This window comes from Salvelinus namaycush, chromosome 3, assembly GCF_016432855.1.
Source record: "Salvelinus namaycush isolate Seneca chromosome 3, SaNama_1.0, whole genome shotgun sequence".
NCBI lineage: Eukaryota > Metazoa > Chordata > Actinopteri > Salmoniformes > Salmonidae > Salvelinus > Salvelinus namaycush.
The window spans coordinates 52,794,232-52,821,342 of NC_052309.1; the positions used below are offsets into that span (position 1 = coordinate 52,794,232).

General features: G+C 42.3%; 2 protein-coding genes across 2 annotated transcripts; both read left to right on the top strand.

The window, feature by feature from the left end:
* Positions 1-881: 881 nt before the first annotated feature.
* On the top strand, positions 882-3,909 carry LOC120043909. The gene is made up of 6 exons (XM_038988512.1): positions 882-943; positions 1,076-1,159; positions 1,440-1,586; positions 3,278-3,430; positions 3,509-3,671; positions 3,736-3,909. The coding sequence occupies exons 1-6, from the start codon at positions 882-884 to the stop codon at positions 3,907-3,909; spliced, it is 783 nt and encodes a 260-aa protein (XP_038844440.1).
* Positions 3,910-6,487: 2,578 nt separating this feature from the next.
* On the top strand, positions 6,488-26,688 carry LOC120044415 (protein FAM53C-like). The gene is made up of 5 exons (XM_038989064.1): positions 6,488-6,749; positions 8,058-8,298; positions 12,373-12,430; positions 17,513-18,354; positions 25,479-26,688. The coding sequence occupies exons 2-5, from the start codon at positions 8,227-8,229 to the stop codon at positions 25,743-25,745; spliced, it is 1,239 nt and encodes a 412-aa protein (XP_038844992.1). The 5' UTR covers positions 6,488-6,749; positions 8,058-8,226; the 3' UTR covers positions 25,746-26,688.
* Positions 26,689-27,111: the final 423 nt, after the last annotated feature.

Genomic DNA, 27,111 nt, shown 5'->3' on the forward strand with positions numbered 1-27,111 from the left:
TGCACTTCGGAGTAGGAGTTCCCTAATGGCAATATGAAAATAAATGCTAGAACACGCCAATAGGATCTACCTAGTTTGGCTCTGCCCACCTCTTTGCTTGTTCTGCTCACTGATTAATATGCTCCCATTGGAAACGACAGGCTCTGGTCAATCTTAGGTAAGTTATACAAATCTTTGACAAAGCATTTCTCATCCCTGGATTGAGGTACATTTTCCGAGGCATATCTCACATTGGCTCTGCAGTGTCTTAATCTACATAGGAATGCTGTCTGACCCTAGTGCAGCTGGCTACTTTTACTGCTGGCTACTTTTACACAGGCAGAAAATGAACAGCGGTGCATTAACCAATGTTAACTTTTATGCCTTTCCCTAAACCTTACCTTCACCTTACTGAAACTATACCTAACCCTTTGTTTTCCTTAACCTAATGTTAAAGGTTGGCTCAGCTAAATTAAGTTGCCATGAGCAGCACCGGAGATATTGAGATGCAAGACACACAGTATCTGTGCATGGGTTTGCTTCACTCTGAGTGTGGTAGTTACAAAACACTGGGGGAGTTTAGCCTCACGCTTCAACGCTCTTAGTTGTTTTGGAAATTGACCCACTATGCCGTTTACTTTTTGCACCTACGTCATATTGCTGAGTCTACCTTTAACCCTAACCTTAATTCATTTCGACCCCTATTTTTTTTTTTAGATGTACCCTTTATTTAACCAGTTAGGCTAGTTGAGAACAAGTTCTCATTTGCAACTGCGACCTGGCCACTATGCCGAATCTTAAATATTTGTTCAGCCGGTCAAATATCCATTTCCCTACTTTTATCTTTATCACGTTTTTAATCACCATTTACTGTCCCTTTTTTGATTAATTCAGCCCCAGCCATGCCTACCTCACCCATGAATGGTGAAATGGGACCTGCCCCTGCTATGCAAAAGCCTTGCAGGTACTGTTCATGACTATGGTATTCTAGCACCTGCCTTGGACTTAGTGCACACGTAGCAAAATGTTTTGCAAATGAAAATATCAGGTTCTTATTGGATAAGTTCACGGAGTCTCTGGTTGCTTTTCCCATCAGGTCATCCATCCTTGAGCGATGTATCCTAAGCATGTCTACTGCCAGTGTTGCTGTTGGAACAGAGGACATGGATGGTATCAGGAGGTCAGTATGAAAAATGTATGCACTCACGACTGCAAGTTGCTCTGGAAAAGCACGTCTGCTTAATGACTAAAATGTAGATAATAAAACATTGTTAACCTAAAGAGCACAATTAAGCACACTCATCTGAAGGGCCTCAGTACCTCAATTGGTGGAATTGAACCATTTACCATTCTACATTACCCTTCCTCTTTTGAAATGTACTGCATGTTCTCTATTTCCATGCACAATATTATTTCAAGCAACATTATAGAGGGAAATCACGAAGGCTTGTTTTTCCTAGGTCCCAGGCAGGGATGCGGTGGGCCCTACGAAACCTGGATCCAGCTCACACAGAAGGCAATGAATCGGTCCTGAAACGACAGCAGAAACAGATTCAGTACAGCAAGAACACGTCTGGCTACCAGAAGTACCTGGAGCAAGTTCCCAAGTATGAGAACTGATTATACTACAATACATTTTTATTGTAACTAGGTTCTGAAAGGTAACTGATGGCCTGTGAAGAGCCCACAAAAACACATTTATTGAACTGTTTATTGGATGAGACCTACAGTGTATTCAGACTCCTTGTTTTTTTCCTGACATTTTGTTACCTTACAGCCTTATTCTAAAGTCAATTCAATTATTTCCCCCCCCCTCATCTACACACAATACCCAATAATGACAAAGCAAAAACAGGTTTTTAGACATTTTTACAAATGTGTTAAACATAAGTATTCAGACCCTTTGCTATAAGACTCGAATTTGAGCTCAGGTGCATCCTATTTCCATTGATCATCATTGAGATATTTCTACAACTTGATTGGAGTCGACCTGTGGTAAATTCAATTGATTGGACATGATTTGGAAAAGCACACACCTGTCTATGTAAGGTCCCACAGTTGACCGTGCATGTCAGAGCAAAAACCAAGCCATGAGGTAGAAGGAATTGTCTGTAGAGCTCTGAGATAGGATTGTGTCGAGGCACAGATCTGGGGAAAGGTACTAACAAATTTCTGCTGCATTGACGGTCCCCAAGAACAGTGGCCTTCATCGTTCTTAAATAGAAGTTCGGAACTTTTCCTAGTGCTGGCTGCCAGGCCAAACTAAGCAATCGGTGGAGAAGGGCCTTGGTCAGGGAGGTGAGTTCCAGAGTGCCTCTGTGGCGATGGGAGAACCTTCCTGCAGCACTCCACCAATCAGGCCTTTATTTTAGAGTGGCCAGATGGAAGCCACTCCACAGTATAAGGCACATGACAGCCCGCTTGGAGTTTTCCAAAAGGCACCTAAAGACTTTCAGACCATGAGAAACAAGGTTCTCTGGTCTGATGAAACCAAGATTAAACTATTTGGCCTAAATGCCAAATGTCACATCTGGAGGAAACCTGGCACCATCCCTATGGTGGTTGCAGCATCATGCTGTGGGGATGTTTTTTAGCAGCAGGGACTGGGAGACTAGTCAGGATCGAGTCAAAGACGAACGGCGCAAAGTACAGAGATCCTTGACTATATCCTGCTCAGGACCTCAGACTGGGGCGAAGTTCACATTCCAACAGGACAACAACTCTAAGCATACAGTCAAGACAACACAGGAATGGCTTCAGGACAAGTCTCATTGTCCTTGAGTGGCCCAGCCAGAGCCCGGACTTGAACCCGATCGATAATTTCTTGAGAGACCTGACCTGAGCTGTGCAGCGATGCTCCCCTTCCAACCTGACAAGAGATTGAGAGGATCTGCAGAGAAGAATGGGAGAAACTCACCAAATACAGATGTGCCAAGCTTGTAGCATCATACCCAAGAATACTCTAGGATGTAGTCGCTGCGAAGGTGCTTCAACAAAATACTGAGAAAAGGGTCTGAATACTTATGTAAATGTAATATTTCAAGTTATATTTTGCTCAAATTTCTAAACCTGTTTTTGCTTTGTCATTATGGGGTATTGTGTGTAGATTGAGGGGTGGAAAAACTCTTTAATCCATTTTAGAAAAAGGCTGTAACAAAATGTTGAAAAAGTCGAGGGGTCTGAGTACTTTCCGAATGCACTGCTACTTCCAAACACAAATGATGGCTTTACATTTAAGTCTCCGTGATGAATGGGTGGAATATTTGTTTTTGCTTGTCTTCCCTCTCTCTGATACAAGGCGTCTGAGAATCCCTGGGCTGCACCCATCCACTCCAAACAAATATAGAAAATACAACCTGCATGTTCGTCTTTGGCGGAGAGCTCTGCATGGGTGGGACCCTCCATCTGAATCGCAGAGAGAAGCCGAAGGACAGGACCCTGTTGACCAACTGTAGGTATTGGTGATTTTACATTTGTAATGGTATTTCCTTGTCTTAAGTTGACCTCATTGTTGCTTGACTATATGCAGGCAGGGGTTGCTTGAGTGGATGAATTGCAAGCTATATGAAGACAGTGGAGTTAAAAAGGGGACCAACGGGAGAGGGCTACCTTCAGATTCAAAAGCCCCCTTCTCCCCTAACCTACTGGAATGTCATTCAACAGTCCCTGGATGCTTCCCCATGGATTTTACTGTTCCTATGTTAGCAGACATTGTCTTGTTTGTAGACATCCATTCACTGTAGTTTGCATCTTTAGGTGGATGTGTCTGGTCCTCAGGTCTCATCCTCCAAGCCAGGCTTGGGGTACTCCTTTAGCAGTTGCCTAACAGCTGAAGAGAATGTGTTGGGGTGGCTGAGATTTCTCCTGGAAACTGATCATGATCAACAAGTGCCCATGCAGGGAGACTGGCTACCGTGGAAACCATACTGATCATGGCTGTCAGTCACAGTGGTATAGACTTGCAGGGGTGCACTGGGTGCTGACTGAAAGATATGATTGCTGTAAAATATTGACCACACACTTGTCAGTTTTGGGACACTTTTTACACATTGTTTTGTATCAAACACATGTTTAAGCAGTATCTGCTTCACTAAGGGCCTCTGGCAGTCTCTATGGGGGTGCCACAGGGTTCAATTCTTGGACCGACTCTTCTCTGTATACATCAATGATGTCGCTCTTGCTGCTGGTGAGTCTCTGATCCACCTCTATGCAGACGACACCATTCTGTATACTTCTGGCCCTTCTTTGGACACTGTATTAACAACCCTCCAGGCGAGCTTCAATGCCATACAACTCTCCTTCCGTGGCCTCCAATTGCTCTTAAATACAAGTAAAACTAAATGCATGCTCTTCAACCGATCGCTGCCTGCACCTGCCCGCCTGTCCAACATCACTACTCTGGACAGCTCTGACTTAGAATATGTGGAAACTACAAATACCTAGGTGTCTGGTTAGACTGTAACCTCTCCTTCCAGACTCACATCAAATATCTCCAATCCAAATTTAAATCTAGAATTGGCTTCCTATTCCGCAACAAAGCATCCTTCACTCATGCTGCCAAACATACCCTTGTAAAACTGACCATCCTACCAATCCTCGACTTCGGTGATGTCATTTACAAAATAGCCTCCAATACCCTACTCAATAAACTGGATGCAGTCTATCACAGTGCCATCCGTTTTGTCACCAAAGCCCCATATACTACCCACCACTGCGACCTGTACGCTCTCGTTGGCTGGCCCTCACTTCATACTCGTCGCCAAACCCACTGGCTCCAGGTCATCTACAAGACCCTGCTAGGTAAAGTCCCCCCTTATCTCAGCTCGCTGGTGACCATAGCAGCACCCACCTGTAGCACGCGCTCCAGCAGGTATATCTCTCTGGTCACCCCCAAAACCAATTCTTCCTTTGGCCGCCTCTCCTTCCAGTTCTCTGCTGCCAATGACTGGAACGAACTACAAAAATCTCTGAAACTGGAAACACTTATCTTCCTCACTAGCTTTAAGCACCAGCTGTCAGAGCAGCTCACAGATTACTGCACCTGTACATAGCCCATCTATAATTTAGCCCAAACAACTACCTCTTTCCCTACTGTATTTATTTATTTTGCTCCTTTGCACCCCATTATTTCAATCTCTACTTTGCACATTCTTCCACTGCAAATCAACCATTCCAGTGTTTTACTTGCTATATTGTATTTATTTCACCACCATGGCTTTTTTTTTTTGCCTTCACCTCCCTTATCTCACCTCACATTGTATATAGACTTGTTTTTCTACTGTATTATTGACTGTATGTTTGTTTTACTCCATGTGTATCTCTGTGTTGTTGTATGTGTCGAACTGCTTTGCTTTATCTTGGCCAGGTCGCAATTGTAAATGAGAACTTGTTCTCAACTTGCCTATCTGGTTAAATAAAGGTGAATAAAAAAATAGTTTACCTAGATGTTTATTTGGACCCAGTATAATTCTTCATTTTTTAAAACTTTATTTGTCCCAATTACATTTACAATTACAATTACACTTGTCCCAATTACATTTATTTGTCAGGTTTTCTTCATGGCCCAGCCCTATAACACTCTTCCCTCACAATTCTGTTTTCTTTCTAAAGAGTAAAGACGTCATATTTGGCTTTGTTGCTTTTGGCCCACTAGCCACTTCACCATGTTCGCCAGTCTGCGACCCAGCTGACTCTCAGGCTCTACTGTCTCATCTCTCCTACCTACCTCACTGTTTTTCTAAAAACAGAATGTTGATGCTATCACTTTGTTTTGTTGGTTTCTTATTTTGTTTTTCTGAATTGTCATTTGTTACAACCGGAGTACTGATGCGAAGCGAAATGAATAAAGATTGGACTTTTTCCACACACAATTCTCAGGAGATTTATCCAATGTTAATTTGAAATGTAGGCAATGTCCGCGAAGTTAGCTTTCCTGACTTAATGGGTCTCCGGGATTGGGGGGATAGCGCGGAGGTCTTAACGTTTTTGCGCTTTCATTTGGCCCGTCCAACATGCAACGCTAACTTCAGTATTCAAAGCATCCACCAGATAACGGTATATGCGATTTCTTGTACTTGCCTCACCAATACGTCGTACGGTAGGATGATATATATATATATATATATATATATATATGAAAAGTGACATATTCCAGTGTTAAGGCGTGACTTTAAAATGGTTCCAGGGCCTATCAATTTGTCAAGTAAACAATTGATCCGAATGAGTAGCGAACTACAAGTACCACACTTTATAGCCATCTAATAACCTTACGTCAGTTCAGTCAAAGGTGTGCCATTTTCAACAATTAATGAAATCTTGCGATTTGACATCCTTTAAAAAAATGTTTTTGTCTGCTCTTTTAAAATTATACACTATTGCACGTCAGCTACTTCAATCTTTTGTTTGAATTATCATCGAATGCGCCCACTGCTTGGGCGCCCCCTATTTATACATTCAATTCGCTCACAGGTTTGAACGTTTTTAATTTATTTTAAATGGACGACTGAATTGTACGCTGTGCTATTTTGTCTAAGATTGATATGTCTTGTATATTTCAATGGTACGTTGATTATGACGTTAATTTTATGTTCCAGATATTGTAATCAACCAAGGTTCTGGTACATGTTATGCTTTTTAATAGGTCAATAATATCGGAAACACAGATACTAACCTGGCTGCCAGTCGCGTGCTGCACAGGCTCCAAATTGGTTTATCCTTCACGAGCAGCGTTTAACCCTTGTAAGGCCTGATGTCCGGTGGTGTTGGTCGAGGTAAGAACGACATTTTAATCGAGTAGCCGTTACAAAGAAAAGTTATTGATAGCAGTTTTATTTATCTGAAATGTCTCACTGCATTATAAAATGTATGGCCGTGTTTTGCAAGCACGCGTCCTAGACATGGCACAGCGGTCCAAGGCTGTAGTAGCAAGAAATGCATGCAATAATAGCTAGCGAGCCTCGACAGCTAGTGATCTAATCGGGTAGGGGGTAATAATTCATTTGTTTATTACAGACTAACAAACTATGTTTTTGTGTGGATGTGTCCGCAAGTCTGCATAATCGGTTAAAGGGATGTACGCTAAGCTAGCTTCCTTGCTAACCATACAAATTACGATTTGCGTTAGCTAACCGAGCTAGTTAGCATCATATTGTCAGTGCGGCTTGCTATTTCTAACGTTAGTCATCTTGACTGAGCTAGCTAAGTGAAGGCTTCATATTCTGTAAAGGGGTTTAGACCGACCTTAAAAAATATGATATAATAATTGTGAATGAATAGCTCGCTACCACACATTGCTCATTTGAAAGGTTTGTAATGGACAGCAAGGATACCATCATTTGATATAAACTAGTTATGTAGCCATCATTCTGGCTTTCCAAATGTCCTTATCAAAATGGTAGCTATCAAACGTTAGCTAGCTAAGAAGCTTTTTCTCAATCTGTTCCGTTGCAAGTATTGTTATTGAGTGAAGAAGAGCATGCCAGTTCATGATCGATCATGACATGCTTGGTACTTTGCCAGATTGGACCTCAGTATGCACCCTTTTCAAATTCACGTAGCCATAATTAAGGTTACTGGTTGAGGTGTTCGTTTTTGGTTACATTTTTTGGTTGTCGGACATGTGCCTCGTGATCTTGAGTAGGTATTCAATAACCCCCCGAGTGGCATCAGGAAGGCCATCTCTGGAAAACAGGCCCCTTGACCCTTGAATCGTCGTACTTGCGTTCCCCAGGCACCTGTCACCATTATTTCTGCATTCAGAGATGGTGTGTCTGAACACCTCAGTGAGCACGTTTGGTCAGTGGTTGAGCATCTAAAGATGTGTTAAAGTTATGTCAGGTCTGGAAAAGACCCCATTTTAACATCTAGGCTTAATTTGTCTACTCTGTAAGATAGAGAAAGTGATGGGTTACCAAAAGGCAATATGGCAAACTGTACAGAACATGAAAATGTGATTACAAATGTCCTAAAACATTACCGCTCAAATGGGAAAGCTGTTATCACCTCTATTTGAAAACCCCTGCCCTGTCATTTCCTTTTGGTAACACTGGTCCGTCCTGCTGTCGGACTTTACCCTTCAGGTGAGCTGACTACAGTGATGACCATGTCCCAGTGAGACTGGGCAGGGCAACCTGGCCCAGAGGAGGAGTGGAGGTGCCAGAGAAGCTCTGCCAGTCACAATTAGACGGAAGAACAGATAGAGGGACACACCCCTTCCCCTCAACACTGCCCACCACCTCGCAACCATGCATGGTTTCACTGATCGAGCATCTGGAGAAACATAGTCTGGACGGCAACGCTCACCAAAGGGCCCTCAACGTGGTAAGGTTTTTTATTTAACCTTTATTTCACTAGGCAAGTCTGAAACATAAATAAGAGCACCAGCTGTTCCGGAAGACTGTGTGATCACTCTCTCCGCAACGGATGTAAGACCTTTAAACAGGTCAACATTCACAAGGCCGCAGGGCCAAACGGATTACCAGGACGTGTACTGAGAGCATGCGCTGTCCAACTGGCAAGTGTCTTCACTGACATTTTCAACCTCTCCCTGTCTGAGTCTGTAATACCAACATGTTTTAAGCAGGCCACCGTAGTCCCTGTGCCCAAGAACACGAAGTTCACCTGCCTAAATGACTACTGACCCGTAGCACTCCCGTCTGTAGCCATGAAGTGCTTTGAAAGGCTGGTCATGGCTCATATCAACACCATCATCCCAGAAACCCTAGACCCACTCCAATTTGCATACCGCCCTAACAGATCCACAGATGATGCAATCTATTGCACTCCACACTGCCCTTTCCCACCTGGACAAAAGGAACACCTATGTGAGAATGCTATTCATTGACTACAGCTCAGCGTCCCACACCATAGTGCCCTCAAATCTCATCAATAAGCTAAGGACCCTGGGACTAAACACCTCCCTCTGCAACTGGATCCTGGACTTCCTGACGGTCCGCCCCCAGGTGGTAAGGGTAGGTAACAACACATCCGCCACGCTGATCCTCAACACAGGGGCCCTTCAGTGGTGCGTGCTCAGTCCCTTTCTGTACTCCCTGTTCACTCATGACTGCATTGGCATGACTCCAACGCCGTCAGTAAGTTTGCCAACGACACAACAGTGGTAGGCCTGATCACAGACAACGACGAGACAGCCAATAGGGAGGAGGTCAGAGTCTTGGCCGTGTGGTGCCAGGACAACAACCTCTCCCTCAACGTGAACAACACAAAGGAGATGATTATGGGCTACAGGAAAAAGAGGACCGAGCAAGTGTCCACAACACCAACAAACTAACATGGTCCAAGTACACCAAGACAGTCGTGAGGAGGGCACGACAAAACCTATTCCCCCTCAGGAGACTGAAACGGTTTGGCATGGGTCTTCAGATCCTCAAAAGGTTCTACAGCTGCACCATTTGAGAGCATCCTGCCTGGTATGGCAACTGCTCGGCCTCCGACCACAAGGCACTACAGAGGGTACTGCGTATGGCCCAATACATCAAGCTTCTTGCCATCCAGGACCTCTATGCCAGGCGATGTCAGAGGAAGGCTCTAAAAATTGTCAGAATCCAGCCACTCTAGTCATAGACTGTTCTCTCTGCTACCGCACGGCAAGCGGTACCGGTACGCCAAGTCTAGGTCCAAGAAGCTTCTAAACAGCTCTTACCCCCAAGCCATAAGACTCCTGAACATCTAATCAAATGGCTACCCAGACTATTTGCATTCCCCCCCTTTACACCGCTGCTACTCTGTTATTTATGCATAGTCACTTTAATTGCTCTACCTACATGTACATATTACCTCGACTAACCGGTGCCCCCGCACATTGACTCTGTACTAGAGGTCGACCGAAAATGAATTTTCAACGCCGATACCGATTTATTGGATGACCAAAAAAAGCCGATACCGATTAATCGGCCGTGTTTTTTTTTTTTTTTTTATATATAATAAAAAAAACATTTTTTAAAAACACTTTATAATTTCCCCCCCAATTTTTTAAAATGTATTATTTATTTGTAATGACAATTACAACAATACTGAATGAACACTTATTTTAACTTAATATAATACATCAATAAAATCATTTTTGCCTCAAATAAATAATGAAACATGTTCAATTTGGTTTAAATAATGCAAAAATAAAGTGTTGGCGAAGAAAGTAAAAGTGCAATATGGGCCATGTAAAAAAAGCCGACGTTTAAGTTCCTTGCTCAGAACATGAGAACATATGAAAGCTGGTGGTTCCTTTTAACATGAGTCTTCAATATTCCCAGGTATGAAGTTTTAGGTTGTAGGAATTATAGGACTATTTCTCTCTACCGTTTGTATTTCATATACTTTGACTATTGGATGTTCTTATAGGCACTTTAGTATTGCCAGTGTAACAGTATAGCTTCCATCCCTCTCCTCGCCCCTACCTGGGCTCGAACCAGGAACACATTGACAACAGCCACCCTCGAAGCATCGTTACCCATCGCTCCACAAAAGCCGCGGCCCTTGCAGAGCAAGGGGAACAACTACTTCAAGGTCTCAGAGCGAGTGACGTCACCGATTGAAACGCTATTAGCGCGCACCCCGCTAACTAGCTAGCCATTTCACATCGGGTAACCCCAGCCTAATCTCGGGAGTTGATAGGCTTGAAGTCATTAACAGCTAATTGTTTGAAGCACAGCGAAGAGCTGCTGGCAAACGCATGAAAGTGCTGTTTGAATGAATGCTTACGAGCATGCTGCTGCCTACCATCGCTGTCAGACTGCTCTATCAAATATCAAATTATAGACTTAATTATAACATAACACACAGAAATACGAGCCTTAGGTCATTAATATGGTCGAATCCTGTAACAATCATCTCGAAAACGAAACGTTTATTCTTTCAGTGAAATATGGAACTGTTCCGTATGTTATCTAACGGGTGGCATCCATAAATCTAAATATTCCTGTTACATTGCACAACCTTCAATGTTATGTCATAATTACGTAAAATTCTGGCAAATTAGTTCGCAACGAGCCAGGCGGCCCAAACTGTTGCATATACCCTGACTCTGCGTGCAATGAACGCAAGAGAAGTGACACAATTTCAACTGGTTAATATTGCCTGCTAACCTGGATTTCTTTTAGCTAAATATGCAGGTTTAAAAATATATACTTCTGTGTATTGATTTTAAATAAAGGTGTAAAAAAAAAAAAATCGGCCACAATCGGTCTCCAAAAATACCGATTAACGATTGTTACGAAAACTTGAAATCGGCCCTAATTAATCGGCCATTTCGAATTATCGGTCAACCTCTATTAGGTACACATTGGTGCAACGACAGTGCTTTTTTCGCGAATGCGCTTGTTAAATCATCACCCGTTAGGCTGTGATTCGATGAGAAATTAACAGGCACCGCATCGATTATATACAACGCAGGACACGCTAGATAAACTGGTAATATCATCAACCATGTGTAGTTAACTAGTGATTATGTTAAGATTTATTGTTTTTTACAAGATAAGTTTAATGCTAGCTAGCAACTTACCTTGGCTTCTTGCTGCCCTTGCGTAACAGGTAGTCAGCTTGCCACGCAGGCTCCTCGTGGAGTGCAATGTAAGGCAGGTGGTTAGAGCGTTGGACTAGTAACCGGAAGGTTGCAAAAACGAATCCCCGAGCTGACAAGGTAAAAATCTGTCGTTCTGCCCCTGAACAAGGCAGTTAACCCACCGTTCCTAGGCTGTCATTGAAAATAAGAATGTGTCCTTAACTGACTTGCCTAGTTAAATAAAGGTGTAAAAAAAAAAGAAAAAAGATTCGGCCACAATCGGTGTCCAAAAATAACGATTAACGATTGTTACGAAAACTTGAAATCGGCCCTAATTAATCGGTTGACCTCTACTCTGTACCAGTACCCCCTCTGTATATAGTCTTGCATTGTTATTTTACTGCTGCTCTTTAATTTCTTGTTACTTTTATTTCTTATGTTTTTTTTGTATGTATTTTTAAACTGCATTGTTGGTTAGGGGCTCCTAAGTAAGCGTTTCACTGTAAGGTCTACACTTGTTGTATTCGGCGCATATGACTAATAAAATTTGATTTGCAGTCAAGAACAAATTCTTATTTTACAATAAGGACCAAACCCTCCCCTAACCTGCACGACGCTTGGCAAATTGTGCGGCGCCCTATGGGACTCCCGATCACGGCCGGTTGTAGTAATGCCTCTAGCACTGAGATGCAGTGCCTTAGACCGATGCACCACTCGGGAGCCCACTTATGTGTCAGCCTAAGACTCTGCTTGCATGTCCTTGTCTTGATTGTAACAGTACTCAGCTTCATGACCATTTATGTCTCTTTCTGTCATTTGAGCCGTTCTGAATTTTTTTCCTGTGCTTTTGCTCCTCAATGAACATGTCTGTCTTCCAGTTTCTGCTGGACCCCAACAACCTAGGAATTTGCTGGCCTACAGATGGATTGATGCCTGGTGAGTATGTACAAGTGAAACAATGTCTTGCATTGTACCTTTTGGCTTTGCACTGTTGCCACGTTGATAAGAGCACAGACTAATGGAAGTGAATTCCAAATGACAGAAAGGAAATGTTTGTATAGGTTGTTAAACAGGAAACCACATTACGTGATCTATTGCACACATGTATCTTCTCAGGCTGATCATGCAAAGGGAGTCTTCTTAAAGGTAGACTCAGCAATACAGTGCGGTCGGAAATTATTCCGAACCCTTGACTTTTTCCACATTTTGTTATGTTACAGCCTTATTCTAAAAATGTTTAAATTGTTATGTTACCCTCATCAAGATACATACAATACCCCATAATGACAAAGAAAAAACAGTTTTTAATTATTTTATTTCAAATGTATTTAAACTGAAATCACATTTAGGTATTCAGACACTTTACTTTGTTGAAGAACCTTTGGCAGCGATTACAACCTTGGGTGTGACGCTACAAGCTTGGCACACCTATATTTGGGGAGTTTCTCCCATTCTTCTCTGCAGCTCCTCAAGCTTTGTCAGGTTGGATGGGGAGCGTCGCTGCACAGCTATTTTCAGATCTGTCCAGAGATGGTGGATTGTGTTCAAGTCTGGGCTCTGGCTGGGCCAGTCAAGGACATTCAGAAACTTGTCCCGAAGACAGTCCTGCGTTTTCTTGGCTGTGTGCTTAGCGTCGTTGTCCTGTTGGAAGGTGAACCTTCACCGTAGTCTGCGGTCCTGAGCGATCTAAGGCAGGTTTTCATCAAGGATCTCTCTGTACTTTGCTCCGTTTATCTTTGCGTAGATCCTGAGTAGTCTCCAAGTCCCTAACTCTGAAAAACATCCCCACAGCATGATGCTGACACCCATGCTTTACTGTAGGGATGGTGCCAGGTTTCCTCCAGATGTGACACTTGGCATTCAGGCCAAAGAGTTCCATCTTGGTTTCATCAGATCAGAGAATCTTGTTTCTCATGGGCTGAGTCCTTTAGGTGCCTTTTGCCACTGAGGAGTGGCTTCTGTCTGGCCACCCTAACATAAAGGTGGAGTGCTGTAGAGATGGTTGTCCTTCTAGAAGGTTCTCCCATCTCCACATAGGAGCTCTGTCAGAGTGACCATTGGGTTCTTGGTCACCTTCCTGACCAAGGCCCTTCTCTGATTGCTCAGTTTGGCCAGTCAACCAGCTCTAGGAAGTCTTGATGGTTACGGACTTCTTCCATTTAATGATGGAGGCCACTGTTTATGGGGACCTTCAATGCTGGAGAAATTGTTTTTGTACCCTTCCCCAGATCTGTGCCTTGACACAATCCTGTCTCGGAGCTCTACAGACAATTCCTTCGACCTCATGGCTTGGTTTTTGCTCTGACATGCTGTTAGACCTTATATAGACTGGTGTGTGCCTTTCCAAATCCTGTCCAATCAATGTAATTTACCACAAGTTGACTCCAATCAAGTTGTAGAAAGATCTCAATGATGATCAATGGAAACAGGATGCACCTGAGCTCAATTTCGAGTCTCACAGCAAAGGGTCTTGTGTACTTGTGTAACTAAAGTATTTCTGTTATAAAAAAATAAAAAAACATTTATACATTTGCAAGAATTTCTAAAAATCTGTTTTCGCTTTGTAGTTACGTGGTATTGTGTGTCGTTTGAGGAAAGAAATGTTTGATTTTAGAGGAAGGCTATAACGTAACAAAATGTGGAAAAGGGCAAGTGGTCTGAATACTTTCCGAATGCACTGTGTACAGCAGTAGATATAAACTCAGCAAAAAAAGAAACATCCACTCACTGTCAATTGCATTTTATTTTCAGCAAACTTAACATGTGTAAATATTTGTGTCAACATAAGATTAAACAACTGAGACCATAAACTGAACAAGTTCCACAGAAATGTGATTAACAGAAATGGAATGTGTCCCTGAACAAAGTGGGGGTCAAAATCAAAAGTAACAGTCAGTATTTGGTGTGGCCACCAGCTGCACTAAGTACTGCAGTGCATCTCCTCCTCATGGACTGCACCCGATTTGCCAGTTCTTGCTGTGAGATGTTACCCCACTCTTCCACCAAGGAACCTGCAAGTTCCCAGATATTTCTGGGGGGAATGGCCCTAGCCCTCACCCTCCGATCCAACAGGTCCCAGACGTGCTCAATGGGTTTGAGATCCGGGCTCTTTGCTGGCCATGGCAGAACACTGACAATCCTGTCTTGCAGGAAATCACGCACAGAACGAGCAGTATGGCTGGTGGCATTGGCATGCTGGAGGGATGAGTGCAGGAAGGGTACCACATGAGGGAGGAGGATGTCTTCCCTGTAACGCACAGCGTTGAGATTGCATGCAATGACAACAAGCTCAGTTCGATGATGCTGTGACACACCGCCCCAGACCATGACGGACCCTCCACCTCCAAATCAATCCCTCTCCAGAGTACAGGCCTCGGTGTAATGCTCATTCCTTAGACTATAAACGTGAATCCGACCATCACCCTCCTGGTGAGACAAAACCGCGACTCGTCACTTGAAGAGCACTTTTTGCAAGTCCTGTCTGGTCCAGCGACGGTGGGTTTGTGCCCATAGGTGACGTTTTTGCTGGTGATGTCTGGTGAGGACATGCCTTAAAACAAGCCTACAAGCCCTCAGTCCAGCCTCTCTCAGCCTATTGCGGACAGTCTAAGCACTGATGGAGGGATTGTGCGTTCCTGGTGTATCTCGGCAGTTGTTGCCATCCTGTACCTGTCCCGCAGGTGTGATGTTCGGATGTAGCGATCTTGTGCAGGTTTTGTTACACGTGGTCTGCCACTGCGAGGACGATCAGCTGTCCGTCCTGTCTCCTTGTAGCGCCGTCTTAGGCGTCTCACAGTACGGACATTGCGATGTATTGCCCTGGCCACATCTGCAGTCCTCATGCCTGCTTGCAGCATGCCTAAGGCACGTTCACACCGATGAGCAGGGACCCTGGGCATCTTTCTTTTGGTGTTTTTCAGAGTCCTTAGAAAGGCCTCTAGTGTCCTAAGATTTCATAACTGTGACCTTAATTGCCTACGCCTGTAAGCTGTTAGTGTCTTAACGACCGTTCCACAGGTGCATGTTCATTAATTGTTATGGTTCAAGCATGGGAAAGCGTTTTAAACCGTTTACAATGAAGATCTGTGAAGTTATTTGGATTTTTACGAATTATCTTGAAAAAGGTCAGTTTCTTTTTTTTGCTGAGTTTATTAGAGTAAGCTTAGGGCTGGGCGGTATACCGTTTTTTTGCTATATACAGGTATTGATGCACGGACTGGTTTGGGTTTTTACTTTACCTTCTGTACTTTGATTAATGGTGGTCGGACTTAATGGTTAATGGTGATTAATGGTGGTCGGACCCATCTATGTGAATGTTTGGTTTGTTAAATGTGATACGCAATGTGTAGTGTCCCTTTATAGTTTACTTCGCTACTGGAGTCATCTCTCTCCACTCTATGCCGCTTTCCACACAGACCTAGCCACGCCCCCTGTCACTTAAGGAGCGCATTTGATGTTCCACAATCAGGAGACACTTGCCTTCAGTCTGCATGGTCAATGCAGCATATGCAACACAGTTGATAACAACGATGCAGTTGTCACTTTGCTTCTTAATATAAATCTACTAGCATTCTATAGTTACACTATTAGCTTGTGTTTGTTACATCTGTAAACAGCTAGTTTGTCTTTTCTTAGCAATGTGTTCCTAAATCTTTTTAGCCGCTAATGCTAATCGCTAGCTAGCTAATGCAGTCTGATAATACCAGTGATTGCGTAGACGTAATCAGCATGTTGTTTGTGCAACAGTGTCTTCTAAATTAAAGAGGTAAACGCAAAGCAAGAATGTTATCTACATGAAGTAGCTAAGAGAAAACATTCAATGTAGCCAAAGATTATAGGGTCCCCTAGGAAACACCTATCAACACATTAGTTTCTACCCTGTCACAATAACTCCTCCCTGGCATTTTCATTCGTTGTCATGTCAAACAACAATGTATTAAAAGTGCCCACTATTATATTCTAACTATGTAATTAGAATAGACATTCTATTCCCATGATTCCAACAGTTAACGCAAGTGTTTTGCTCTAAATCGCAAGTCAAATTGCAACATTTGGTTAAAATAAGGCCCAGATTACTTGCCCATATCGTGCTGCCCTACGTGGCAGTGTGGAAATGATCTCAAATGCAGAAATGGAAAATTATGACACTTGGTGTTGAATTGTTTTATACTGTTCAATCAGAATGGAGAAAGACCCATTGAAATCACTTAGAATGTGTTTGTTGCCACCCTAGGGTCACGCACTACTCATAAAGCAAATGTAGATATTTTATTATTAAAAAACATAAAATGCCGTTGTACTGTAATAAATAAAATACTGTGATATAATATTTTGGCCATATCACCCAGCCCTAAGTAAGCTATGTCAAGAATCCAGTATATAAATAAATATGGGTGTTTTTTATTTGTTTCACCTTTATTTAACCAGGTAGGCCAGTTGAGAACAAGTTCTCATTTATAGTCACACTGTAGAAATATTAGAATGAGCAACAACGTTTATATGTCGAGAATACATTATTTAAATACACAGTTCAAAACCCCATGGTAAAATGGATAGAATTGCAGGAAATTGGCTTCAGGACCGCTGTCATTGTCAAGAGCAAGCTGCAACTACATTTGTATCAGGAATTAATTGCTTTTCTTAGATTTTCTCACATATTATTGTATTAAAGAAACCTCAACAGTAGTTTCTATTAATGTTAGAGCTGGGCGATATGGACAAAATTCAGTATATTTATTATGATATGGATTTCAAACAATAAATAGAACGATAAGTCTCACATTAATGTGCACCATAGTTACGTTTGTATACTTGTAACTGCTACTACTACTTTGATTGTAGTAGTTATCAAATGTCCCGTAAGGAATTGCCCAAATTAGCAGACTCTTTTCAAACTTCACATTTTCTCTGGTATTGTAAAATGTATATGATAAGTGGTCAGTTTGGTTGATGTCGACATTTTTGGTTAATCATTCCAGCTCTAATTTATGGTATCATCTTTCTCCTTCTCCCTAATAGAGAGTGGTTATTGGCAGCTCTGCCCTCCCTCCAAGCCTGGCCTGCAGGGTGTGCTGAGCTCCAGCTTCCCCCCCTGCCCTGTCCCTCTGGTTCCCCCCGAAACTCGCCTGGCAGAGGGGGAAGCCCTGCACCGGCCCCTGGTCCCAAGCACCTCAGTGACAGACCTGTCTTTTCCAGGTGCACCCCCTCCCCCCCCGCCACCCCCCAAACGCCACTGTCGTTCACTGTCCGTGCCAGAGGACCTTTCACGCTGCCGTTACACCTGGCGGCCCAGCGCTTCGAGGGTCTGGACACCTGTGAATCGTCAATGCCACAGTGGAGGGGTAGCCGGGGGGCCTTGTCCGCTTCGTGCTCCTAGCTCATCTCTAACCTCTTCACTACACTCTTCTTCAAGCCCCACATTCTTTAGCATTGCTCTCTCTCCTGACTCCCCACTGCCCTGGAATTTCCCATGGGACCCCAGTGACACTGCTGGAGGAGGCGCCTGCTGCTGTTTCTTCCACTCCCCATCATCATGCTCCTCTCCGTCCCCGCTCCACCCTCCCCTTCCTCCACAGCGACGCTTCTCTCTGTCACCTGTCCTTATCAGAGAGGCTGCCGCCCAGTTCCTGCCCCCGCCTCCAGTTCCACCCCATTGTGCAGCACCCCCTCCGGCTGTGCCTGCTTTGCCCTCCTCTGCCTGCAGCACCCCGTCCTCTCTTCGTCGGGCCATCCCCCCTCAGCTCCCTCGCTGCCACTCACAGCCCTGTGACCTGCTCCTTCTCAAACCGGGACTGAAACGACGCCGTGACCCAGACAGACCATTTGCCCGGCCAGTACTGGATTTCACCAAGATGACTCAGGTAAACAAAAAATCATTAAGGGTCAGGAAATGAATAGAAATGGTTGCCGTATGTAGGTTGGTGGTGGAACATGCCATCTGCTAGCCAGAGGAAAGTTGTTAATTTGAAGGTTAAAGTGATAGTTGGATACAAAATGGAATACTGGTTTCCTTACCCTGTAAGCAGTTTATGGACAAGGTATGACAGCAATGCATGGGATTTGTGCCACAAAGCCTAGAACGTTAGCATTCGGAAACAAATCCAAAGCATGGATTCCTGTCATACATTGTCCGTAGACTGCATACCGGGTAAGGAAACCAATATGTAATTTGGGTGAACTATCCCTTTAAAAGTAGACTCAGCAAAATGACGTTGCCACGAGCTGCACTGCAGATATTGAGATAAGCAAGATGCATGACTTTGCGCTCATACAGTCACACACAGTATCTGCGCATGGACATGGGTAGCCAGGGCACCAAAACAGCGGAGAAGTTGAGCCTTGCACTAAAACCCCCCCAGTTGTTGTGGAAATTAACCCACTATGCTGTTTACTTTGTGCACCTACGTCATATTGCTGAGTTGACCTTTAACCTTCATTAAATTAGACCCTTATGCCTAATCTTAAATGTTTGTTCTGCTGGTCGAATATCCACTTCCCTACTGTTGCGGAAATTGACCCACTGCTGTTTACTTTCTGCATCTACTAGAGTTGTGCCAACGTTCTCCTAGTCGTATCTGTAAATTATCTGTAAATTGGATGATACTTGTGATCGGGAAAAACAAAAGTGTTTTAATATGCTAAGTATATGTTGGCAAAATAGCTTCCTGCACGTTCTCACTGCAAAAATGTGTGTCCTCAATTTGCAGCAGGCAGCCAAGTTTGCTGTCACTCAGTCAGAATACGCATCAGTGTTTAATATTTTTTCTAGTGATGCACCGATATGACATTTTTGGCCGGTACCGATATCCAATAATTTCTTGCCAAGATAACCGATACTGATATTTAACATTTTTAGCGACATTTTAAGCATTCTAGTACAGTTAAATAGTTAGACCGCTGCGTCCATGTGTGTGTTAAGGCACTGCATCTCAGATCTCAGCGTCACTACAGTCCCTGGTTCAAATCCAGGCTGTATCTCATCCGGCCGTGATTGGGAGTCCCCTAGAGCGGCGCACAATTGGCCCAGCATCGTTCGGGCCGTCATTGTAAATAAAAATTTGTTCTTACCTGACTTGCCTAGATAAAGGTTACACACACACACACCACACTGACCAAAAAGTTATTTTGTTGGGATTTACGTATGTCCCCATTACCAGTAAAACCTAATCAAAACCTATTTCTTTCACTTACTTACTGTCCTGTTTCGTTGTTCATTTGTTCAGTCGTTTCATTCTCAACCAGGATTTCTGTGGAACGCTGTTTGGGTCTTTGTGTGAGAAAAAAAGATACACGTCAAATAACACGACATAATCTGTTTCAGTTGCTATAGCTAGCTAACTATATAGCTAGGTGTCATCTAAAATAACCCTAATTTATAAGATGGTTCTTATTTGATTAATGGTGGTCGGACCCATCTATGTGAAGCTAGACACAATAAGGATTAGCCACATTAGTGGACTTTGCGGTTAGCCTTAAATAAAAGTATGGCATAATTCTACTATTTGTGTTAATTTGCATCACTGTCAATGACATACTTTTATTTTTGAAGGCAAACCGCAAATTCCACTCTTGTGCCTAATCCTTATTGTGGCTAGCTTTACAACACATTGTCCGTTCGAGCCTCACTAGCCAGAGGAAGCTAGCTGGTTGCTCATAATGTTAGCTTTGGGCAACAGGGTTAAGTAGCTGGCTAACTATTTATTTTTATGAAATTAAGTTCAATTTCAATAGGTGAACAACTAGTGGCAACCTAGCTAATACTTACAAGGATTCCTAAATCATTGCTAAGAATAATGAAAATGCCTGCAGTTTCTACTGGTCATTGTTTTCAGGCTGGTTGTATTGGTGCTAGCTAGCTACCAAGCTAAAGCTAGCTACCGCAGAAGTTGCGATTGAACAAATTATGCTTTATTACCAACGCGGTATTGTAAACGCATCATTCGTGGCCGGTATATGCTTGTTTGCAGACGTTTTTGACAGTGCTACTGTATATTTTTGACAAGCAAAGACCCAAACGGTGTTCCATAGTATGTATGTGGTGACGCTAATAGCAGTGACGCTATAACTCTGTAACTCCGGTAGGGCAACATCTAAAAATAGAGCACTTGGTAGTGTGTACCGGTGCTCGACCAGTTGGTGAAAGCCAACATCACCCACGACAGAGACCACCGGTGGATTGTCAAGGGAAATGAATTCCATTATCTTGGCTTTAATGGATTTCGCCTTTGAGTTGTCTCGCTGAAATGTTCTTACTCTTTCAAATGGCTGCTCGATCCACACAGCAGACATTGTGTGGGCTAGGTTAGGAATGCTGTGTCGCACATGTAGCGCAAAATTTTACGTGGCATTATTACTTCATGTACCTACGTTATATAGGTATGCAATGTAGCTTTGACATCGGTTTTTAACATCAGCATTAAACTAGACATTGAGCCGATACCGATGTTGGAATTTTTAGCTAATATCGGTCGATTCCGATATGTTCACCGATATATCGTGCATCCCTAATTTTTTTCCCCCATACCCTTGCCTCGCTTGTTAGATATTATGCACATTGATAGCTTGATAGCAAACGTCTTCACCATGCAATTCATCATAGTAGCAGGCAGCAGCAATCTAAATTATCAGACCAAAGGAATAATTGATCAGGTGAAATTATGAAGCGAGTGGACAGCTACAACTTCACAATCAGAGCATACGGCCAACACTTCTCTTTGCAAACTAGCCAGTTGAGTTATTTAGATCACGTAAAACCTGACACGACTGACTGACATGAGAAAGATGCATGCTGGTACCCGGAAATGTCATCCCCCCCCCCCCCCAATTATGGATAATTACAAAAAATATTCTGATCAAAATCGTATCCAGAAAATGTCCCATATCCGTTACGATACAAGCATTTCGCAACACTCGCAATAACATCTGCTAACCATGTGTATGTGACCAATAAAATTTGATTTGATACTCGTTTTGTCCGACTACTCACCACACCCCAAGCATCGACGTCATATCGCTGAGTCTGCCTTTAAGGCTGAGAAAGCATCCTTGTTAAGCTTGTCAAACCACAGTCTAACTGTACTGTAAGAAACATTCCCATTTGTCAGCGAGATGGACCATTTATTTTTATAACATCAATAGACATGCAGAGGCAACTTTCACCCATAACTCCATCCTTAGAATACAGACCATACCTGTGTATTATTGTTCTTGTTACCAATCGTTCCAGGCCACAGATGTCTTTTCTTCTGTTCCCATGCCCCGGGCGCAACCCCTGAGTGTGGTTAATTGGCAGGGTGCCAATGGCTCTCCCTGTAGGCAATGCCAGGCAAATGTTATACTGTACACCAAGACTCACTCTTGAATGGATTTGCATATAATTTGCATGCAGCTGCAAGAAAGTCTGGCGTCCCTTTTCAGTGCACTCACCCAGTCACTCCCTCACATAAAAAAAACAAAAAACATGGTACTTTACATTTTAAAAGTTGCAGGTTAATTTTCCCCGACTCATTTACATGTGGTATATGTAGAACCGTTGTGTTCTGTTTAGGTTTAGAATACTCTTTCAACAGCCACAGTCATTGGAGGAGCTTATTACAAGAGTTTTTAAGTCGGGCATACGAGACTAGGCTTACACCGACAGTATTTCGTAGTCAAGCCTGCTATATTCAAGTTGACAATACTATCCCATTTAATTTTCAGGGACATGTGGCGTCATATTACCCTTGTTTCTATTGTTTGTCACATTTTTAAAAGAAAATCCTGAACTAGCTAAACTACTGCGCCCATGTTGTAAGAATCACAAAGATTTTATATGATGCTACATTTTTCCACTTCCTAAACAGTTATATCAACTTGATTTCATTTGATTTAGAGACTTCAATTACTTTCTGACTGCACCCCTTTAGATTTGAATGAAACCTTCACTTCTGTCATGAGCAAACCTGAATGGGTCAGAAAGTTACTTTTTGGACCTGAATGGCAAAATATTTAGGAGATAGAGGTGCTCAAAGTTGACCTGTTTTGCATACCCCTCCCTACCATGAGATGTCATCCATGTTTTCATCACTGAAAAATATTTACATTGCTGCTTCTCAACTGATGACAGTAAAATAGGCATTCTCTTGAACACCTGGTGGGTGTCCATTTAATTCATGCAAACAGAATTCATAGAATGGACCTATCCCGTCAGACCACTGCAATTTAGCAGGTACACTATTGACATTTTATTTCATTTTTACGTTTCAATTACTATGCAAGCATGTATGTGGGACAATTTGAGGAAGCACTCCTTTACAAAACATAGACACACCCCCTACTTTCTAAAGGCCTCCTATGGAAGAAATACATAGATGTCTTTGTGCTATGGGAAGGAAGTAAGCAGGAACTAAATGAATTACAAACTACTAAACGAGAGCTCTGAATACCTCAAATTCACCATGCAGACTGATGAGAGAAAAGTATACTACTGGTACTTATGGATCATCAAAGAGTGATGCATTACACACAGACTTATACATAAAGCCCAGAGACCGCAATACCCTGCTATGTGCGGATAGTATGCATTCCCTTCCCCTCATGAATGGTCTACCATATAGCCAGTTATGTAGGGTTAAACGAATCTGTGGCCACCAGACAGATTTTGACAGCAATGCTAAAAAAAAAGACAGATAATTTCATTGAGAGGCTACAAGGACAAAACTCTTATTGCGGAAATGATGAAAATATCTCAAAAACCAAGAGAGGAATTGCTTAAAACTCAACCAAAGAAGAAAAACAGCGCAACAGTGTTTTGCACCAAGTGTTTGGTGAAAATGAAAGCAATCCTGAAAAAGCACTGGCATATTCTGCAATCGGACAAAAATATCGCACACCTGTTCAAGGAACCCCCACTCGGTGGTCTATAAGTGTGGTCGCAATATTGGAGATGGCTTGCTGAGATCTGACCTGTACCCTGAGCCCACCAGACACTCTTGACACCCATTCCAAATGGGAACTACAAATGTGGCTCATGTGCACAGTGCAATAGCACTATAAAAACATCCAGGTTTAAAAATCCCTGTTAGGGGTATCATCTCATGCAAAGACCAAGGGAGTATCTATCTCATCACCTGTTCATGTGGGAAAGCCTACGTAGGACAATTTAAACAACACTTAGCTGAACACAACAGCTCAATCAGGTGTAAAAACATTGACTATCCAGTAGCAGCTCACTTTGTTGAAGCTATCCATCTTATATCATCCCTCAAATACACAAGGCATTGAGCATGTTACTCTACCAAGGAGAGGAGGTAACATTGAGATCCTACTATTATGAAGGGAGGCTTACTGGATATCCTGTCTAAAAACATTGACCCCTAGTGGTCTGAATATTGATTTTGATCTCAGGCCCTTGTTCATAAGAGAGAATTGTTCACAAGTCTTATAAATTGATATATTCTTTCTACAGCTTATCAGCATACACCCAATATGTTCCCCCTGTTGATGATGTTTATTATGAATTATAGTTTAACCAAAAGATTACATGTAACAAAAAATGTAATGAAATGGGAAACAATTAAAAATACTGAGTAGGTGAATTTGAATTAAACAATGTTGATGCTAATACTATGTACAATATTTAATTGTTTCCATATAACAATAGCCTAATATATTCAATATGCTATAAACTATTGTTTTGCTTTTTAAAGTTTCCCTCAGTTCATTCTAATGAACTTAATAGTTATGACACAACTGTCATTGGTTGCACTAATTGCACTGTTTGTCTACATAACCTGGCTCAATCATTTATGACATTACCCTGAAGGCACAGCGATGCCGAAACGTTGGTGATTTACCCAATAAATTACTGGGAGTTTATATATAGTGTGCAACTCTCTTTATGTTTATAGCTTATAGTTTATTTGCCATTTACTCAGCACTTCTACATAAAATAATTTTCTCTGGGTGTGCGCCAGCTCATGTTTTTATTCGACGTTTCAATTACTACCAGAAAGATGACCACCAGTCAACCCACCCACCGTTGAATGTCAACATGAATTAAAATCTGTATTCTATTATATTTCTATGATTTCAATAGGTTTCCTATGGAAGATTGACAGTTTAATTTAAAACAATGGATATTCCCACTCAAGTCAACGTTATCTGATGTGTGGACCTTCAACCATCTTTGTGGTACCGTTTGAAAGTTGAAATTACAATTTTATTCATGTTTTAGTTCATTTATCAGCCAAAACATTAGCTACAGATTGTAACACCAGATATTGTGATTTTTAACCCCAAAAAATGGGTATCCATTATACTGGGAGTTACAGATTAGGTAGTTTGGTGTAGCACAGAGAATTTTCGACCAACCTTGGCGATACTGTCTTCATCCTCGATTTGTGGAAACAGGAGTTTAATAAAATGTCCTTGTCTAGTTGCAGGCTGTCCGTAGAAAATTGAATTTAGCAAACTATTAAAATATATTTTTTGCTCCATGAAGAAATCTGACAGTGTACGCCGCCATCTTGTATATTTCAAGTTTTCTCTCATTGATTGAGATGGGTTTTTAGTTAATTTATGTAAAGAAATTATCAAATAGTTTGACAACCCTGTTTGTATGCTTTCAAATGATAACAAACTCAAACGTTTGTCTTTTTCGGTCATGAAGGCATGGATGTGTCATGGTAGGGTGAGGTATGCAAAATGGGTCAACTTTGAGCACATCTATCTCCTGAATGTTTTGGCATTCAGGTCCAAAAAAGTAACTTTCTGACCACTTCTACCATGGGCAAACATGTATGGAAGGTTTCGTTCAAATCAAAAAGGGGTGCAGTCAGAATGATTGAAATCATATGGAACAACCCTTTACTTATTTCTGTATCATGAACAGAGAACATGTGGTTTGAATGTAGACCGCTCTTGTCTTTTCTAGAGAGGGATGATACATGTGTAAACAAGGCCTTGTTCTCTCTCTCAAATGTTTCTCCTATTTGTGTCTTTTCAGACTCGCAGTACAGACCCCTTGAGTGGTATGGAGCGTGGGAGGCTGGCTTGTGGAGGGGATGTTTGCATGGGCTTTGAGCCTTTTTTGGGGGACTTCAGAGGGTCGTGTTCACCAGAGGGGCTGGGAAGGACAAGCATTGGTCCTCTCAGCGAGAGTGACGAGGAGGGGGAAGAGGGGGAGGAAGACCCTGATCGAGAAGAGTGTCAGCCGAGTATCTTTGAGAGGGATTGTACAGAACTAGATTTGAGCCTAATTGAAGAAAATTAAAATGTTGTTAATTGGAGACTGTTTTCCTCTTTACCGCCAGCATTCAACACTCCACTCCCAGCCCTGCTATACTTCATCGGCAGGGCTCTCAGGAACATGACTTCTCTCTCATGGGAAGAGCTGGGGTATATATAATCTCATTGACAATGGTCATGATTTGACTACTACCAATAATAACAATTAATTCAGGTAGCCATGGATGCTGTCCTTCCATCAGAGTACATTCCGGAACCAGTTGCTGAAACATTGTGAATAATCTGAATGCTGGAGATGCCAGCTATTCCCATAGTGTCGGATGTCTTCATAATGCACCCTCAGACTGATGGAATTTTGGAAGACTAACAAGCTTCTGGTCACTTGCTTTCTTTTACATGACTTTTCTTTTAATTGTATTTTTGTTGGTGCAGTAGTAAGAATAGACTTGAATGATGGTGGTGAATTGAATATCTGTTTTGTTCAGTTTGATGCAAAAGGGCAGTATGTCATTGCTGTTTTCTTTCTGCTGTCCTGTTATTTTCTGTTAAACAATCCATATGATTCAGCATAAGCCTTAAGACACCTTTTTTTCTGTAAACAAAAAAATACAACTATGAAAAGGTAATGAATTGTGTAGCTGTTGCTATTAGTCCTTTCATTGTTTATTTTCTGCTGTTTTTTTATATTATCTATATGACTCATCTTCTGAAAATAGAGATGTATAGACATTGATAATGAATGCACTGTTTGACAAGTTAACCTAAAAATGGAAGCAACCACTGTATTCTGAGGGCACATTGTAATATTGTATTATACAGCGATCATTTGTTGAAAACAAGTTGTGTAAAGATGGTAGCTGGGAGACCTGGGGCAGGCCATTGCTGTCTTTTAGACACGTTTTTTTTTATTGTATGTGTTAAAAAAGATGGCAATTTCGAACTCAGTTTGTGAATAAATAAAGTTTATTGGAAATTATTTTACAAGGAAAGGAAAGTGTCCAGTGAGCTTTTTTGAAATAATGTGTGTGTAGTGCATACATGCTTGATCTCAAGCATGCATGTCAGGTATCTGTCCACATCCACCATGAATGGGTAGCCCCCAACCATCACTGACCACAATTAGTGGCAGTGAGTGATGGCCCATCATGCCATGACATCAAGATATCCTCAAGTAGCACAGTAAGAGTCCACTCTTGTCCTGTCTGTGACTGCCCTCCACTAGATTCACTGGAACTGTAGCGATTAAATTGGGCAATACATGGAAAAGGGAAGTAGCAGCCTGCCTGTGGTTGAGAATACATTATGATCTTTGCCATCTTGAAAAAAATTAATCGACCTCAAATGTGGTCCCTGAGCAATCGGGCGGATGGTCAGTGTGCGGCCTGCCAGAT